The sequence below is a fragment of the Dama dama genome, chromosome 22 (genome assembly GCF_033118175.1).
Source record: "Dama dama isolate Ldn47 chromosome 22, ASM3311817v1, whole genome shotgun sequence".
In the NCBI taxonomy this organism is placed as follows: Eukaryota; Metazoa; Chordata; class Mammalia; order Artiodactyla; family Cervidae; genus Dama; species Dama dama.
The window spans coordinates 55,575,292-55,595,402 of NC_083702.1; the positions used below are offsets into that span (position 1 = coordinate 55,575,292).

At 38.6% G+C, this 20,111-nt stretch overlaps 1 protein-coding gene across 14 annotated transcripts in view; it reads left to right on the forward strand.

The window, feature by feature from the left end:
- Positions 1-20,111, forward strand: part of ANKS1B (ankyrin repeat and sterile alpha motif domain containing 1B) — a 1,085,637-nt gene that overhangs the window by 741,231 nt on the left and 324,295 nt on the right. For all 14 annotated transcript variants that reach the window (XM_061125565.1, XM_061125567.1, XM_061125569.1 and 11 more), the window contains one exon: positions 7,466-7,564. In XM_061125565.1, coding sequence (XP_060981548.1) covers positions 7,466-7,564 — 99 coding nt within the window. The remainder of the gene's footprint in view (positions 1-7,465; positions 7,565-20,111) is intronic.

The following is a 20,111-nucleotide window of genomic DNA, read 5'->3' on the forward strand; positions in this document are numbered from 1 at the left end:
AGGACTATGTCAAGGCTGTATATTGTCACCCTGCTTATTTAACTTACATGCAGAGTACATCATGCTAAATGCTGGGCTGGATGAAGTACAAGCTGGAATCAAGATTGCTAGGAGAAATATCAGTAACCTCAGATATGCAGATGACACTACCCTTATGGCAGAAAGAGAAGAAGAACTACAGAGCCTCTGGATGAAAGTGAAAGAGAAGAGTGAAAAAGTTGGCTTAAAACTCAACATTCAGAAAACTAAGATCTCATGGCATCTGGTCCCATCACTTCGTGGTAAATAGATGGGGAAACAATGGAAACAGTGATAGACTTTATTTGGGGGGGCTCCAAAATCAGTGCAGATGTTGACTGCAGCCATGAAATTAAAAGACGCTTGCTCCTTGGAAGAAAAGCTATAAGCAATCTAGACAGAATATTAAAAAGCAGAGACATTACTTTGCCAACAAAGGTCCATCTAGTCAAGGCTATGGTTTTTCCAGTAGTCATGTATGGATGTGAGAGTTGGACTATAAACAAAGCTGAGCACCAAAGAATTGATGCTTTTGAACTGTGGTGTTGGAGAAGACTCTTGAGAGTCCCTTGGACTGCAAGAAGATCCAACCAGTTCATTCTAAAGGAAATCAGTCCTGAATATTGATTGGAAGGACCAATGCTGAAGCTGAAACTCCAAAACTTTGGCCACCTGATGTGAAGAACTGACTCATTGGAAAAGACCCTGATGCTGGGGAAGATTGAAGGCGGGAGGAGAAGGGGACGACAGAGGATGAGATGGTTGGGTGGCATCCCTGACTCAATAGACATAAGTTTGAGTAAGCTCCTGCAGTTGGTGATGGACAAGGAAGCCTGGCGTGCTGCATTCCATGGGGTTGCAAAGAGTCAGACATGACTGAGAGATTGAACTATGTGTATATATATAAGTGCTCTCAAATGTATTGTTCAGTGATATGACATTTATTTGAATCAATAATCCATGCGGTCTGAAGAATCTAGGAAACTTTTTCATAAGTTGAAAACCTGGTAATTTAGTTAAGCTGTGAAGAAATTCCATTGCAGTAGACAGGATACATTTACATGGAAGGCTAAGATCGAAATGTAAAAGATAGACTATAAAATCTTCTTCTACTGCCATTTCATTAATGTGAGAGAGGGAATTGAAAATGAAAGAAGTATATCGTCGGTTTTCTAATTAATTATGGTTGGTAGCTCATGTTTGTATCTGGTAAACTAAATAAAGTTTTGTTCCAACACTGATAAGGGGTTATAAAACTGGTATTTATCATAGTAGTTATAATCATTAACATGCAGCAAAGAAACTTATTGCATTTACCTGTAAATTAATATCAAATTAACTAAAAATCTTTATAGAAACTTAGAGGTAGAAGTGTTATCCCAAGAAAGTCATATATAGTTTTAGGCCACCATGTCATTTATGCTGTAAAAAAGTATATTAAAAATAAAATGTTTTTACATTTGTGAATTTGCAAGATCATGTTATCATTCTACTACCCATTCTATTTTAAATAATTAAGGCCATGCAAATTATAAAGAAGAATCTAATTTAGCTAATTATAGAGCAAAAGAAATCTTCTCCAATCAATAGTATCTTCTTGGTTTTTTTCAGTCTTGAACTGAAGAGAGAAAATAAATAACATTTAACTCAAGCTTATATTAAGAAGAAATCAGTTCTCTATGGTCCTTAAATATGTTTCCTTAGCATTTTATATGATATACAATCTAACATGACATCAAGGTTATGAACTTTTCAAGCTGAAATTCTGAGACAGAAACAGTAAAGATATTTCTGAGAAATGATTTCAATAAATAGCTGTTCTACTTCAAATGGATCATTAAACACAAAGCACTGCTTTTTATTCTATTTGATCATCTTATTAGTTTATCATAGCTGAAAAAATTCAATATATAAGATATTCACCCCATAGTCATAGAAACTTCAGCTTTCAGCTCTTAGTGCATAAAATATTAGATTATTCTTCTTCATTCCATGATTTAGGAAAGCAACAAAGCTGCCCTGGATTAGACATTTCCTATCAGTTAAAAAAAAAAAAAAAACCATTGCCTTGTGACTTTGATCCATCTAGAAAGTCATTAACTAAACAACTTTACCTACTGATTATTGCTCCTTCAATGCCTATGCCATGTGCCTGGTAGTGCGCTAAGCATGTAATAAACAATTTCTCAATGGGCCTTGTCATTTTGGTCACATAGATTTCTGGCCCCATGGCAACGAAACCCCAATGAAAGCAGAACCAGCTACTAATTTGCTTCAATGACTGAAAAATTAGAAAAGAATTTGTTACAGATTCTAAATTTAATGTTCATGAACTTTGACTAAGAGGAACATCAGTCATATCCTGAGAATAATTCATGAGTATATTTGACTCTGTTTTGATTCCCTGTCGCATTCTCATCATTGCCCCGTTCATGTGGTTCAGCTACAGTTTCAACGTCTTTAACTGTAGAGAGGCACTGTCTAATAGAACATTCTGTGCTAACAGCAATGTCCTGTGTTTGCATTATAAAGCCATCAGCCACAAGTGGCCAATGAGTCCTTGAAGACTAGATTGAAAAGAATCAACTAGATATGAGACGTCATTCTTAACATTTCATGGAGAAGTTCTGTGGAGTTAGTGGGGGTAAAAGCCTTTTGGGATGAGTTGGGGAGTAAATGGGAGATAAGAAAGTAGAGACATCATGTGTATGAGGAGATGAGATGGAGAGTGCAGTGTGGTAGGTCGTTAAGTAGAAGATAGACACGATGAAGCCCTACTCCAAACACCACTCATCTGGCACTCATGGCAAATGGATGAAAGAAAGAGAAAGCTAGAGTGTATGTTCAGCTTTTATTGAGAAAAAAATAACTTAAACTGAGATATTCTAACATTCAGTGAAGGCAAATGATAACAAGAGAATAAACTTTAGCTGCCTTGAAAGAATAGAAATATTTATTGTCCTGGATAGCATAACTATCACCCAAGTACAAGCAAAATGGTTAGTTGCAAGATTTGAAATATTTGATTTTCTCTGAAAAGCTGTAATAATCCATGATACTACAAAAATAAGGCATTCTACAATTTCTTTTTATAAGAAATTTTATAAGTTCCTAGTACTGATACTGATTTGTCAAAAAAAAATAACATGCATTCTTGCACTCTGTATAATTACTTCTTGAGGCAATTTAAGTTACAATTCTTAAGAACTAAAACGTAGTTTCAAATTATACAATCTATATTTTTTTTTTCTGTAAAATTGACATTTAATACAAATGCATATTATAAAGATTTCTTTACTAATTTACATACAATTTTTTACTAATTAATATCAATATTGTTACCAATTTTCATGCATTATCTTTCTTTTTTTTATTATTATTATTATTTTTTTATTATTTTTATTTTTTTTTTTCCAGTGGGTTTTGTCATACATTGATATGAATCAGCCATGGATTTACATGTATTCCCAATCCCGATCCCCCGCTCCCACCTCCCTCTCCACCCAATTCCTCTGGGTCTTCCCAGTGCACCAGGCCGGAGCACTTGTCTCGTGCATCCCACCAGGGCTGGTGATCTGTTTCACCATAGATAGTATACATGCTGTTCTTTTGAAATATCCCACCCTCACATTCTCCCACAAAGTTCAAAAGTCTGTTCTGTATTTCTGTGTCTCTTTTTCTGTTCTGCATATAGGGTTATCGTTATCACCTTTCTAAATTCCATATATATGAGTCAGTATGCTGTAATGTTCTTTATCTTTCTGGCTTACTTCACTCTGTATAATGGGCTCCAGCTTCATCCATCTCATTAGGACTGGTTCAAATGAATTCTTTTTAATGGCTGAGTAATATTCCATGGTGTATATGTACCACAGCTTCCTTATCCATTCATCTGCTGATGGGCATCTAGGTTGCTTCCATGTCCTGGCTATTATAAACAGTGCTGCGATGAACATTGGGGTGCATGTGTCTCTTTCAGATCTGGTTTCCTCAGTGTGTATGCCCAGAAGTGGGATTGCTGGGTCATATGGCAGTTCTATTTCCAGTTTTTTAAGAAATCTCCACACTGTTTTCCATAGCGGCTGTACTAGTTTGCATTCCCACCAACAGTGTAAGAGGGTTCCCTTTTGTCCACACCCTCTCCAGCATTTATTGCTTGTAGACTTTTGGATAGCAGCCATCCTGACTGGCGTGTAATGGTACCTCATTGTGGTTTTGATTTGCATTTCTCTAATAATGAGTGATGTTGAGCATCTTTTCATGTGTTTGTTAGCCATCTGTATGTCTTCTTTGGAGAAATGTCTGTTTAGTTCTTTGGCCCATTTTTTGATTGGGTCATTTATTTTTCTGGAATTGAGCTTCAGGAGTTGCTTGTATTACAATCTATATTTAAATAAAATGATACTAATCAAAGTTGGGCATGATTGAAATCAGAGCATTGTAGAACTGAAGGGGAATTTATTAAATGGCTTCATTTAATGGGTGAGGACCACAAGACTCAGAAATAATATATGACGTAGCCACACTGCTTCCCTTGTGGCTAAGCTGGTAAAGAATCTGCCTGCAATGCGGGAGACCTGGGTTCAATCCCTAGGTCGGGAAGATCCCCTGGAGAAGAGACAGGTTACCCACTCCAGTATTCTGACCTGGAGAATTCTATGGACTGTATAGTCCGTAAGGTCACAAAGAGACATGACTGAGCAACTTTCACTTTCACTTTAGCCACATTTCCCGAGATAGGACTTAGACCCAAGTCTTGAGGCTCCAAGCCTGGAGCTATTTTGAAAAAGGACTGGCTAGATGATGCACCAGAATATTTTTGGTATTCCTATATATTACAATAAGAAAGAAAATATAAAATTTCCAATGTCCTCTCACTGGGGAAAGTGAATCCTTTTCTTTACATTTCTACAGTCAGTACCATTTCCTTTTGGGCTCATTCTCACCATTTGCATTGTGATTTTCATACTTTTCACTCATTTTTCAAAAGTATTTGGAATTATCCTATGCTAGGGTATTTGACCCAAAGAGAATTTGTCTAACTTCCCTACAATTCTTCAAAATGTTTCCTCCCTTACTGAAGATAGATAAGGCAATATATTGGTGGTTTGGAGGAAGAACAGTGGTCTCTAAGGACTAAATTCTTTAAATCATTTCAGTATTCAAACACTGAAATCAAGTATTTAATATTACCTATAGATAATTCAGACCATAACCTCCTGTTGTGTCTTGTTTTTGTACAAAAAATCCAGGTTGTATATTTTGTATAAGCTGAAGTTGTAGGCTGGCAATTTAGCCTTTGGAAAACAGGATAATGATCTAAATACATAGGTGGTAAAGTTTTTTTATTTGTTTTTATTTTTTAAGGGCCTTTTAACTCCTTTGGAAAATCTCTTAAAGAATGAAAGTCAAACAGAATGGTTTCTTACCTCCTGCTCATGACACATTAGTCCATTTCTGAAAATAATAACGCTTTCTCAAAATGAAGTCATTTATATTCTTGACCATGCTCTATTGTGAGCACTGAGTAATTTCGTGAGAGCAGTGTTTCCTATGGCATGTTGCCAAGACGGGCTTTATTTGTTTTTCATTAGGCTTTTTTATTATCACACCGCTGTACACCCGAATCGTTCTGCCTCCTCCGAGATGGCCAGTGTAGCTTAAGCACAAGAATGTTACTATGAGGAGGTAGAATGTTTCTGTCCAGTGAATACCCATTTTTAAATCCCTAGCTATGGTACCATACTAATGACTTTAATCTTTCTAAGCACAGCCAATTGTGTCAGTTTTTAACATAGTCCGATACTAAACTGTTTCCATTCATCAATCCTGCGCCTGTCCAGGGAAAGACATTAGTCTTTGCACCATGCTAGACTGGCCCCTCCTCCCCATCTCAGGAAAAGATCACTCTCCAGCCCTGTTGAGGAAGCCTGGAACTGGTGTGTATTCTGCGTTTCTCTGTCATTCTCTGCATTCAGTCACCAAGTCAAACTTCTTGATGGTTTTCCAATCTGCTCGCATCTTTCTGTTTCCCACGACCACTATCTTAGCCTAAGCCCACACCATCTCAAGAACAACCTCTGTTTCCTAACAGCTCCGCGCTTCCATGACTGCCCTTTTCCAGTTCATTCTCTTTTGCTTTAAATATCCATCAGGACCCATTGCTCTCCATAAATAGATATTCTGTAATTTCTATTCATAAGTGTTTTTATTTTACACATTGGTAAGATAGAGTTTGACTTGTCCATAAAAGCAGTGATCTGAGTTCTCGAACTTCCCTATAGACGCCTTAATTTAAAGGAAAACTCTAGCTCACAAGCTCCAAAAGACTAAAATTTCAGGATAAAATAAACAATTTATAAGCTTCCATGTTAGAATATTAATCAGAGGTCAAAAAAATCATTGAAATCAGAGAATAGCAGGATTAGGCTGATCCTTGGAAGTTACGTGGCTCAACCCCATCATTTCACAGGTAAGCCAACAGGCCCAGCCACAGAAATCAAGTTGATCTTTCTAAGTCTGGGGTCTCATCATGTAACTCCTTTTCTTAAAATCTGTCCATGGCTTGTTATGGTCAAGATGAAATTGAAATTCATACAATATCTGTGTCGTCTGGCTTCTCAATGCCTTTTAAGCCTTAAGTTTTGCTCCTGTCTCCAACTTATCCTAGAACTTAATGCTTCCAAGTACACTGTTCTTTCTTACCCACACAGCACTGCATGTGACTTCTCCTAGTCCTTTGCATTTTGAGTGCTGAACCTGAACTGTACTTCAGATGTCTGATGAGACACCATCTCCGCTGAAAAGACACCCCAGGTCCCCTCTGCATTCTCAAGCACGTGTCACCATGCCAGCACACTCACAGCATCCTAACTGCCTTTGAAAAATCTGCTTCCATCTCTGGACTAGAAGGAATCAACAGTTAAGGGCAAGGATCTGCATCTTATTCATTGTCATATCCTCATACCTTGATCAGACATCTGACATTCAGTATTTAAGATGAATTATTCTTTTAGCTTGCCTAGGATACTTCAATTTTTCCATCAGCTCTCCTTACAAAATGTGTCTTCAGAGGGGAAAAAAAACTGGTTCATTCACTTCAACGTATAGGTCACTGATAGTTTAAATGGCAGCTCTTCCTAGAAGCATATATATTTTTAGAGGAACAGGGTTTTGAGTCACATAAATGAATTCCCAGTGCAGATAATCCAGCCATAAATAGTAAGCCTTGAGAATATTTATGATGTAAAAGGAACTTTCCCAGAACCTTCAACTCAATCATCTAGGTGACCTCCTCTCACCTCACTCTTACAGAAAATTGACTCTATAGTTTTGTTAATAAAAATCAGATCACTTGTTGGTAATTTTTCTCTGTATTAAGAAAACCATTATTTATGCCCAGTAAAACTGGCTAATTTCATGTATAACATTTCTGGTTTTGTTTCAGGGAAGCAATGTTATGGAAGACCAGGATTTGTTGGAAATTGGAATCCTTAATTCTGGGCACCGACAAAGAATTCTACAGGCAATCCAGCTCCTTCCAAAGGTAAGACAGCATTTATTATCCTAGCCTTTAGTCTAGTCCCAGTGGTTTTAAGTCCAGGTGTGCAAAGCGTGTTAATACTTAGGACAATATGTCTGCATATTGATGCAACTCCCCAAAGCCAAAGCAGATCTTCTTAGTCCAATTAAACATTCAGATTCATTAGCTGTAACACAGGAAATGCCTCTGGCCGGCAGGGCAGCTTACAAGTGGGATTCTGCATGGGAGTACAGACCCCCCCAGGTGACAGATCGGGTGCAAGAAGACAGATCAGTGTTGGGAGGGTAGAAGAATGTTCCTGGAACAGGAGCCTCCTGCGCTTAGAGGCAGTATCTCTTATAACAACTCCACAGCCCTAGCCTCCAAGGGCACAGAACTTGCCTAATCACAAGTCATTACTCAGGAAAGTGCTAGTGTCACGTCCCCTTCTGTTATTTATAGTTCATGTATAAATCCTCCCAGTTCAAATGCAATTTACCAACCAGGCATCCTTTTAACTTTAAGCAATATGTTACTTAGCAACAGAGTTGACCTTCTGTTTCTAGGTAAGGTTTCACAGGAGCCTAAAACAAGAGGTGAGATCTGAGCACTGGTCTTCAGTGCTCAGTAAAACATGTAGGATTTTAATTGGTAAAGAAAGTGAAAGGCATTTCAGGGCCCAGCGGGAATCATATAGATAGAGGTATGGTCCAGTCAACAAACTGCCAGAAGCATTAGAGGAACAGTGATACTTCGTGATTTAAAATCCAATAGGATTTGCACAATAATGTGAATGTACTCAATGCTACTAAATTATGTATAATACTTCAAGACAGTTTAATGTGGTTTTATGTTTTGTTATTTCATCACAATTTTAAAAATAATTTTTAAAAGATGAAAAAAAAATCCAATGTGATTAAAACAATTAGAGAGTAGAGCCAGAAATGAAACAGAAAAAGTAAGTTGGGTCAGGTTGGTGTCAGGTTAAGGAATTTGAAATTTATTCTGTGAGCACAGGGGAATGGACATGACTAGACTGCTTTAGGCCAGTTAATTCTGGAGGCTGCAGACAAGAGAAATTAGAAGGAGAGAATGTTAAAGTTGGGTCATTCACTTGGGGAAAGATTCAGGGGGCAAGATTGAAGGCAGGGTAGCAGATGACAGTAAAAGATGCATCTAAATATATGAATGTATTATATATTTATATTCTCCTCTATGCTTTTCCTTTCTAAGGAGGCTTTAATTTCTCCTTCTCAGAATGGGAAAGATAAATATTAACCATGGTTTCTAAGGAAGTGACAAGATGAAATTTGCCAACTGACAGTGAACTAAGTATCTACTGATAGAAACTTAACCACTTTTGCAAATTCAAGGAAAGTCAAGCATACACAGGAGTTTTAATAATACAGTTTTCTACACTAAAAGGAAAAGAATAAAAGTCCTTAGCACTATATCTGGAAGTAATTCTTATTAACATATTGTTCACCTTGCTACTTTTGTATCTTTAATTAGAATCACTTTTTTTGTGAAACTTATGAAGTGAACCACTTCTTACCACCTTAGTAATTATTACCCTAGTCTACACCAACCATGTCTAATCAGACTACCACAATAGAATCTAACCTGTTGTGTCTATGTTAGACTACTTGAGTCAATTTCTGATTGGTCCTCTCACCTGGACAATGCATAGATGCCTAATCTCCATCCCAGTTACCTCTCTCACCACTTTACAGTTGAATTTCCACACTGCACCCAGACAGAAATGTAAATCAGATCATGCCACATCCTGCTTAAAATCCACAATGGATTCCCTTTTGCACTTAGAATCTTTATCATGACCTATGAAAATCAATAGGTTCTGACCCCTTCCCACATACTAGTATGACCTCATCTCTCAGGCTCTCTTTCTTCCATTCTCTAGTCATGTAACTTTCTTTTTTGTTCCAGAATATGTCAAACTCATTTTTGCCTCAAAGCCTTTCTGTATCAGTCTGTCTGCCTGGAAAGCCTTTTCTTCATATATTCAAATGCTTGCTCCCTACATCATCAAATCTCTATTCAGCCGTCACCTTCTCACAGAGGGTTTTGTTCCCTCAAAAGCACACCCTTTGCCCCCTATCACTGTCCCTCATGTTGTCCTGCTTCAGTTTTCTTCATAGCAGTTTTGGCCACCTGAAGTTATATTATTTGTTTGCTTGTTTTCTGCCTTATTTTTTATCTCATCTCCAGGATGCAACAGTAATACAATAAGGTGCCTTGGCACCTTATTCTTCCCTTGGCACCCTATCTTGTTCCTTTTACATATCCAGTCCCTGGAATGGTGCCTAGCACATCAAAAAATAATTTGTGAAATAAAAGAATACTTTACTCGTTCTTTCCTCTAAGATTTGAAGGCCTTATGCTTGTTCTGTCTGAAGGTACTAATAATATTATACTACTTCTGTGTTATAAGCATCCTGAGGGCAGAGGCAATGTCACGTCAATCCTTGAACTTCCCACTGTGCTTAGCTCAATACGTGCACTTAAAAGAGTGAAGAATGAGTGATTGAGTGAATGAATATTTTTTACAGGTTATTCAAATATAATTTTTTTAATCAGAGTACCTCAGTTTTTAAGCTGTGTCTATAATCCTGTACATGCCATTTTGAGAAACAAAAGAACCTGAACTCAGAATTATTTGAAGAATAAATGAAGTGTTTATAAGACAGAATATCATTCCCATCAGAGAGAACAATATAATAGAAATAACACAAAATTAAGCTTCTTTCAAAAGGCTGATGCTGAAGTACTTATTATGCACCCAAATGAGTTCAGTTCAGTTCAATTCAGTCACTTAGTCGTGTCCAACCCTTTGCAACCCCGTGGGCTGCAGCACCCAGGCTTTCCTGTCTATCACCATCTCCCAGAGTTGGCTCAAACTTATGTCCATCAAGTCAGTGATGCCATCCAAACATCTCATCCTCTGTTGACCCCCTCTCCTCCTGCCATCAATCCTTCCCAGCATCAGTGTCCTTTCCAATGAATCAGTTCTTCGTATCAGGTGGCCACAGTACTGGAGTTTCAGCTTCAGCATTAGTCCTTCCAGTGAGTATTCAGGACTGATCTCCTTTAGGATGGACTGGTTTGATCTCCTTGCTGTCCAAGCTACTCTCAAGAGTCTTCTCCAACACCACAGTTCAAAAGCATAAAAACATCCAAACACATGTTCAGCAGCACAAGCAAAATGTTATAATGCTACAAATTGGTGCTTTGCCTTCTTAGATAATGAACCCAATTTTTAGGTGGTTAATAGTGTAATTCAACTGACAACACATTCATTTGCGTTCCCTCTAACTTTGCACTGCCAAAAAGTGGGCAAACTGTCTCTTCATTTTGTTTGTGCAATTTTAGTCCTCAGAATATCTGTGTTCTTCATCTGTCATGAGAACTATTCCGTGATTGCTACCTGAGATCCTTTAATTAACATGTTGTGTTTTAGAGAGATTGTTCCTAAACAGAGAAAAGGTGGTTTGCTAAGTGCAGTTTTGATCTGTTATCACAGTTCAGTGAATGTTTTTTTATGCTTTATTTGTATTTGTATTGTCTCAAGTTTCAAAGACAAAGTTTATTCTTTTTGTAATGTTTTTTCTATAATATCTCCTTCTTAATATTGAAGTAATTACTTGTGCATAGGTTTGAATGTTCTCCAGTCCATTTGATAGGCTGAACACATAGAATACGTTCCATGTATTCTAAGCACAGACATCTTTAGAAGAGTACTCACATCAATTCCTCTTTTCCATCCATTCTTTCTCTGTGTCTTTTACAGTGCCTGACCTTTAGATGCAAAGTTTACTTTATCCATTTTCACCCAGCATCCACTTCCCTCACCAAGTCCAACTTAGTCTTTCCTTAGGTCTGAAAGCTTCCTGGGACTTTTACCCTTCACTCTTTATAAGAAAGGACACATATCACAAGTTCTATGAGAAGATGGCTTCTTTGGTACTCTCTTAGAATCTTTAAGCATGTTGAGCTTTTTCCGTCCTCTGGACACAGGGAAATTATCTGATTACTTATTTGCAACATATCATTTACTTTTTCCCAGGTAAGAATTCTGTTACCCAGTCTGTGGATAATCCTCTAAAATCCTTTTGTAAGGGCATAATCTCTTTTGTCCTTTGACAATATAACACCTACAGGTCAGGAATTCAAAGGATTATCATTTTAAAGGTTTGCAGAATTTCATGTCAAGGCCCATAGTGTATCTGCTCTTTATCTCTCCTCCTGAATTGAAAATGTATGTCAGCATGCTAGCAACTTTTATATCACACGCTCACTTCACTTTTCAATGTTTTTTTCTTATATTTTCCTCTTTTATAATATCTTTTGGAATTACTTTATCATGGTCTACACTCCCTATCCCTGTTTGGATCTAACTAGTTTCTTTGCTGCCACCCCACACCACCAGCGCTAAAGTCACTAATGACCAGAAGAACAGAAGTTCCACAAGCCACTTCCACCTCACCTTGCCTTCAGCAGGCTCTGATACTCTTGTCAGCCGTCAGCATCATCGTTTTTTGGCCTCCACGGTACCCAGGCATCTTCCTGCCCCTCTGTCGCTCTCTTCCCTTGCCTGCTCATTCTTCTCCGTGAAACATGGGCATTCCTCAAAACTCAAACTCAAAATATTTGATGACTAGCAAAGGTAATTATCTCAGGACTCTTGATCATAGCACAGTTTCTGGTATTCATTGTTTTGTTCATTGTTACCCTACTTCTGTTTTATTGCATAATGAACACCTGGATTGTAGCTGCTTTTTTGTCTAAGTTCAGTTCAACTTGACCAATATTTGCTGGGCTACTTAGTTTCAATATTTTCACCAAATGGCACTGAACACCTCTGACCAGATGAATTACCACCTTCCCCATCCTCAGTCTGAGATTTTGTTTTTTTAAAAAACAACAACAGAGTTATCTCTTACTCCAAGAAAGAAGTGAGATTCTCTGTAAGGTATCTCTTGCTATATAACAAGTTACCTCAATCTTAGAGGCATATTATAACATTTATCATCTCTATATTTCTGTGGAGTAGGGATCTAAGAGCAGCTTAGAGTTTCCCTGGTGGCTCAGATGGTAAAGAATCTGCCTGCAATACAGGAGATTGGGGTTTGATCCCTGGGCTGGGAAGATCCCCAGGAGAAGGAAATGGCTACCCACTGCAGTATTCTTGCCTGAAGAATTCCATGGACAGAGGAACCTGGCGGGCTGCAGTCCATGGGGTCACAGAGAGTCAGATACGACTGAGCGACTAACACTTACCTGGGTCTTCTGGTTCTGGGTCTTTCACAGACTAGAGTCATCTTGAGACTCAACTGGGGAGAATCCACTTCCTACCTCACTCATTGGTTTTAGGCAGGATTCTGATGTTTGGGAGTTTCGGACTGAGGCTTCATTTCCTCACAAGCTGTTGGCTGAAGGCATCCCTCAGTTTCTCGTCACATGGGCCCCTTTGTAAAGAATCTCACAACATGAAGCTAGTTTCAACAGCACAAGCAAGTGAGAGGACAGGAAAGTGCCAGCAAGATGGAAATCTCAGTCTTCTGTAACATCCCATCCTTTTGCCTTTTCTGTTCATTATAATCAAACCACAAATCCAGCCCAGACATAACAAGAGGTGTTTACACAAGGATGTGAATACCAAGAGGTGGAATCACTGGGGCCATCTCAGAAGTATGCCTGCTACAGATACAACTTATCATGATCCACTTTACAGTCTAGTTTCCTTGTCTGCATTTGCAGTCAAAATGGAATAACTATTACATGGTTACAACAACAACAAAGCGCATTTTTTATTTCCATGGGCCATCTTCATGGTACTATGGTATTCACAGTTAGATGATTTAGTAACGCATTAGTAATCACCATTCAAAAAAGGCATATGTCTCAGATCTGCTCTTGTTGTTCAGTCGCTCAGTCATGTCCGACTCTTTGTGACCCCATGGATTGCAGCACGCCAGGCTTCACCGTCCATCACCACCTCCCAGAACCTGCTCAAACTCATGTCCATCGAGTTGGTGATGCCACAACCATCTCATCCTCTGTTGTCCCTTTCTCCTCCTGTCTTCAGTCTTTCCCAGCATAAGGGTCTTTTCCAGTGAGTCAGCTCTTGGCATCAGGTGGCTAAAGTATTAGAGCCTCAGCTTCAGCATCAGTCCTTCCAGTGAATATTCAGGGTTGATTTCCTTTAGGATTGACTGGTTTATTGCCTTGCTGTCCAAGAGACTCTCAAGAGTCTTCTCCAGTACCACAGTTCAAAGGTATCAATTCTTCAGCCCTCAGCTTTTTTTATTGTCCAACTCTCACATCCGTATAGGATACAATCATACAGAAATTAGAGACCTTGGAGATTTGTCAATTGCACTTAAAACTTCATGATCTGAATGCCACTCATCTAAGTGATATATACAAATCAGTAATCTTATAAAACATTACAAATTTAAAAAAAACATGTTCAGTCTTTGTTGGTGCCTCATTATTGAACTGGAGAAGGAAATGGCAACCCACTCCAGTGTTCTTGCCTGGAGACTCCCAGGGATGGGGGAGCCTGATGGGCTGCCGTCTATGGGGTCACACAGAGTCGGACACGACTGATGTGACTTAGCAGCATTATTGAACAGAACATATTTCCGTTTATATTAAGGAAATGAATTGGTCAGACTCTCTTGGACAATACTTAAAGGATATTAGCAAATTAAATGCATTTTTTAAAAACCTATCAAAGCTGGTAGGGATCATTGAACTTTAGACCTCATCGGAACAAATAAATGCAGGCGACAGTTGACCAAAAAAACCTTGGAATACAGAGATACTGGCAAGGACTAAGAACTCCAACACTTTAATTTAAAATTTTTATTCTTAATTAGAAGATAATTACTTTACAATATTGTGGTGGTTTCAAGACAATAAATAGTAGTGGAAGTTGTGGCAAACTGGAGAACACAAACCCTGCCTCTCCACTAAAAAAAAAAAGTCTCCTTTCCACTTTATCAATTAAACAAAGCATTCAGTTCAGTTCAGTCTCTCAGTTGTGTCCAGCTCTTTGCGACCCCATGAACAGCAGCACGCCAGGCCTCCCTGTCCATCACCAACTCCCGGAGTTTACTCAAACCCATGTCCATCGAGTCGGTGATGCCATCCAACCATCTCATCCTCTGTCATCCCCTTCTCCTCCTGCCTTCAATCTTTCCCAGCTTCAGGGTCTTTTCCAATGAGTCAACGCTTTGCATCAGGTGGCCAAAGTTTTGGAGTTTCAGCTTCAACATCAGTCCTTCCAATGAACACACAGGACTGATCTCCTTGCAGTCCAAGGGACTCTCAAATGTCTTCTCCAACACCACAGTTCAAAAGCATCAATTCTTCGGTGCTCAGCTTTCTTCACAGTCCAACTCTCACATCCATACATGACCAATGGAAAAACCATAGCCTTGACTAGACGGACCCTTGTTGGCAAAGTAATGTCTCTGCTTCTAAATATGCTATCGAGGTAGGTCATAACTTTCCTTCCAAGGAGTAAGCGTCTTTTAATTTCATGGCTGCAATTACCATCTGCAGTGATTTTGGAGCCCCAAAAAATAAAGTCTGACACTGTTTCTACTGTTTCCCCATCTATTTACCATGAAGTGATGGGACCAGATGCCATGATCTTAGTTTTCTGAATGTTGAGCTTTAAGCCAGCTTTTTCACTCTCCTCCTTCACTTTCATCAAGAGGCTTTTTAGTTCCTCTTTACTTTCTGCCATAAGGGTGGTGTCGTCTGCATATCTGAGGTTATTTAGTTATAGCTGTGACTTTGCTACTTCTGTGTCATAGGGGAAGAGAATCTCTCCAAAAATTAAAGTCTTAATATGGCTTTATATCAAAGAATCCCTGATTATTTCAGAGTTCGAAAGAGCATTGCAAATGTGTTATTATCTCACCTTGGCTTCCTGCCCACCATTCTGCTCTTAAAGACTCTAGTTCTTTCAAGGTACTTGAAATTCAAATGTTTGTTGATTCTAGTCTTGATGGTTGATGAACGTGTGTTCAAGCTTTAGGGGGAAAGTGAACAACCAATGTAAGATCTTAATAACTTCAGAAAGGAAATTTCAGTCTTATTTCCTTGTCACTTAGAAAAACGATAGAAACTCATTCCTATTGCTTCTACTGTTTTTCAGAAGGGCAACAGCAAAACATAGGCTCCAGGCATAGATTCTATTGTTGTACCTTCTGACAGGGTAACTTCATTCTCCTGTACCATACTCTCTCTCCATACACCCTCCTCCTTTTGTCTTGCATTTCTTTCTTTTCAGTGGCCAGTATCTTAAACATCGTGCCACTCAATGTTGACCTACCACCCTGTGGATATTCAGTTAAAGATATACTCTCAAAATCCCACACACATATGTGCACTGTTAACATGGGAACCCTAACATAAAGTGAATACATGATTTAAACCCATGGTCTAACTGAGGGCATAAGATATTCTGCCTCCTGTAGGTCTGGTCCTTGGTGAAGCTGTGGTGTTTCTAGAGTATTTTCAAGATCTATCCAGTTCTATAAATGTCTTGTGGCTCTGGGGCAAAGAGATATGCTCACTTAGATCAGAGTAAAAGATCAACTCTTTTTCAGGAGAGATATTGGTGCCATTGAGAGAAGGAAGAAAGAATAGTTCATCTTAAGGTTAAAAACTTAGGTCATTTGGAGTAAATAAAATAAATTTTGAAGTGACAGCAAGTCATTCAGATCTATCTTGTTATTTCTTAGCCTATACAATCAGATAATGAACTCAAGCCACTGGTAATAGTGGCTTCACACTATGAAATTTATTTCTTACTCATACTAAGTCAGTGATGGGTTAGGCAGCACTCCTCCAAGCAGAACCTTGGGGATCCAGGCTTATTCTGTGATGTGGCTCTCCCATCTTGGAGTTCTTTGAGAGCTACCATAAGGGGAGAGGGGAGAGGAACATAGACAATAACACAGGATGTTCTGTTGCCAGGCTTGGAAGTGCATTATTTATTTTAGTCTGCATTTGATGCACCAGAGCTGAGTTTCATGACTGTCACTAAACCAAGCCAGGAAATACAGTCTCCCTTCCCAGGAAGTACTAATGGAATTCTTAAGAATCTAGTCATTCTGTGTTAAAAACACCTTTTTCTTTCTGTACCTTGACTGCTGCCTTTCTTCGCACAAGTGTTCATTCCTTAAGATTTATTCCTTGGAGAAGCCTTTTGTGACATCCTTTATCTGGGCTAGCATGCTAATTTAATCTCCTGTGCTCCCATTATACCTGATAAGACTGCCTATTGACTAGTTTGTCTCTTTCACTCAAGATCAGGATCTTTGTCATATTAATTTTCATTTTGTAAGCATGGAGCAACTGGACATAGTAATGCTCAGTTAATATTTGTTAGATTGGACTGAGACAAACAAGAGTGCAGATTAGAAGTCAGTCCTGAATAGGTCAGGATAGGACTCCCAGGTTAGGACATTTCCCAGCTTGGCACCTTTATATTTAAATGTTTTACAAAGAAGTAAGGCAGGTCCTTCATGAATATAACACCCACCACCTGATGGCCTGCATTTTCTTCCATAGACCTTCTCCACCATGCCTCATGCTTTCTGTTTACAAGTGGATAACCAGTCTATTACTCAGGAATACATTGGGAGAGGGAATGACCATAATTTATAAAGTTCTTTGAGCCTTTTGAAATGAGAAAGCCCACTACACACAAAGCATAAAGTAGCTATAACTGTTTGAGCTAGATAGATATCTAAACACCTATCAGACATGAGCACAGTCCAGTCCCAGCTCACTGATGGACGCTCTGTTTCAAGGCTTTTATGCCGTCTCAGAAAGCAAAGGTGACTGCAGCATTCTTCCTGAGCTAAAGATGGAGGATTTTCAATGTTTTATTTTAAGTGAATTTATCTTGGAATAGTTTATTATTTAGACCAGAGAACTGAGCTATCATTGTACTCATTATCCCCCATGATTGTCACAGAGAACTATGGGAATTCTGCAAGTAAAAGGTTCTGATCTATCACCATCCACAGCTGCTGTCATCCTTCAACTTTGAGAAGTTCATCCTCATTTAATAAAAAATAATGGCTCCCTTGGAGTGACACTAAAATCAGCAATAAGAGTAAAGGAATTTAGACATCTGAGCACTTTCTCTTCCTAGTGTAATTCTCCCAAGAAAATCCCAGGTTAGGGCAGCAAAGGACCTTAAGCTATCCAGCTCAGGGCTTCCCTAGTGGTCTCGCAGTCAAGACTTCACCTTCCAGTACAGGGGTGAGAGCTGGACCCCTGACTGCAGAGCTAAGATCCCACATGCTTCATGGCCGCAAAACCACAACACAGACAACAGAAGCAATATGGTAACACATTCATAAAGGACTTGAAAAATGGTCCAGATAAAAAAAACTACGTTGTGTTCTATTAAAACATATGTATAATCCAGCTCAACCTCTGGCCTGAATCCTTTCACAGGTGAGGATAAGCATAGGTTATGTTAAATGGCTGGCCTCAAGGCAGATTGTCCTTCAGCAACAGAGCAGGAACTAAAGCCCAGGTGTCTGTCCTCACACCAGTTAGGTCCTGGGTGATCCTTTGCTATACCCAAGTCTCTGAAGATGATTACATATTTGTGAGAGAAACTGTAAAAGTGCAAGAGAGAACCAAGGGACTAAACACAAAAAGGAATTGTTTATAAAATTGTGTTTCGAATTTCAGGCTAAGAAGGCCATTTTTGCCATTTCTGTAGTCCACTAAACTTCCTTCTTAGGACTGGGAGCAAAGGGCCGTGGCAGGGATCCAAAAGCCCTAGAAAAGCAGGAAGGAGACAGACTTGAAAAAGGAGGGAGGCAGATGTAGACCAAGTCAGTTGTCCTGCAGCTTCTGAGGGTCAACCCTCCTGTTTATGCTTGTAGGTGGCCTTAGAGAAGCTTCGCTAGCAGCAGGAATCACTGTGTCAAGGGGCGGGGTGGGGGGGGGGGGAGGCATAATGAAATAAAGCAAAATAGCTAAAATAATCTTATTTGTTTTCCTCTTTAATCTGGGTAGAGAGGAAGGAAAGATAGGCGAGGTGAAAGGGCACTCTCTAAGACACATCTTCAGAGCATTAAACTACACGGAGATGACATTTTTATAGGATTAAGCCAGGAAACAGCATGGTGTAATAGTTGGGAACATGGCCAGAACTCCCTGAGTTTGATTTTATCTGACCCATAGAGGTGTGTTGAGTATTAAATGAGTCAATATTTGTAAAGCACTTAAAATGGAACCAGGTACATCATATGTGCTGTATTCATGTTTATTAAATAAATTTTTAAAAGAAGATTGAAGGTGAATGGATGCATGCATATGTATGGCTAAGTCCCTTTTCTATCCACCTGAAACTGTCACAACTTTGTTAATTAGCTACACTCCAATATAAAATAAAAAAAAATTTTTAAAGCTGATTTCCAAAAAAAAAGATTAAAGGTGAACCAAGAAAAAAGTGAGGTTCCTTCATCCATTTTTATGTCTAAAATTTATTATATCAGGTATAAACTATAAACAAAGTTTATAGTTTATAAACTTTTTACTTATTCCTTTAATAGATATTTTATGAAATACCTACCACACGCCAGGCACCGTACTAGATGTGCAGCGTTTGGTGTTAGGAAACAGGACCTACAAGGTCATTCTCCTTCACAGCTCATTATGCAAACAAAGAATAGTCAAAAGATGTCCTCTCAGGTAATAAGGGATAGACAGAGTGACAAGAATGTATGAATGCTGTTTCAGATCGATAAACTAGGATTCAGACTCAGGCAGCTTAACTGAGGTTCTTAACTATATTGTCTAAATGCTATACTTCAAAGCATGATGAGGATACTAAGTGGATAATCCCTTTAAGTTGCCTTCAAGGAACTTAGAATTTTACAAAAAGGAATTTTCTTGAGCTTTTACTAACCTAACTTAATTCTAGGTTAACCACCTACTACTTGTGTCATGTTGGACATATTACTTAAATTCTATAATTCTGTTTCCTTACCTGTAAAATGGAGATAATAACAGTAGAACCTACCACATTAACTTACTTTGAATTATAAATTTAAAAATGTGCATGAAGCGCCTGTCACTTAGAAGGACTAAGTTAATATTGGTCCTAGCCACTTGTATTCGTTCAGTAAGTGCTCCCTAAATTAGCAAAACTTAATAAAATTGGTGGGGGCCAAATTTGCCTGGGGCCAAAAAGCAACAGAAAGGAACTCAATCACTGATATAAGATAGTCTACGACTAAAAATGTCCATGACTACATTGGAATAGTGAGCTTTCCGTTTCCATTTCTCACAAGGCAGATTATTCACGTTTTAAATAAGGGCAAAACTTTAAATTCTGATCATCATCCACTAAATTAATTTTTAATCCCTTTAAGATGATTATTTAACCTATCAGGAGCTAAGAGAGAAGGTATTTAAAATCATAAGTGGGGCCTTCTTATCTAAGAAATTAAATGAATAAGCATAATAACAAGAGGGCTTCCTGTCTGCACCTCTTAGAGGT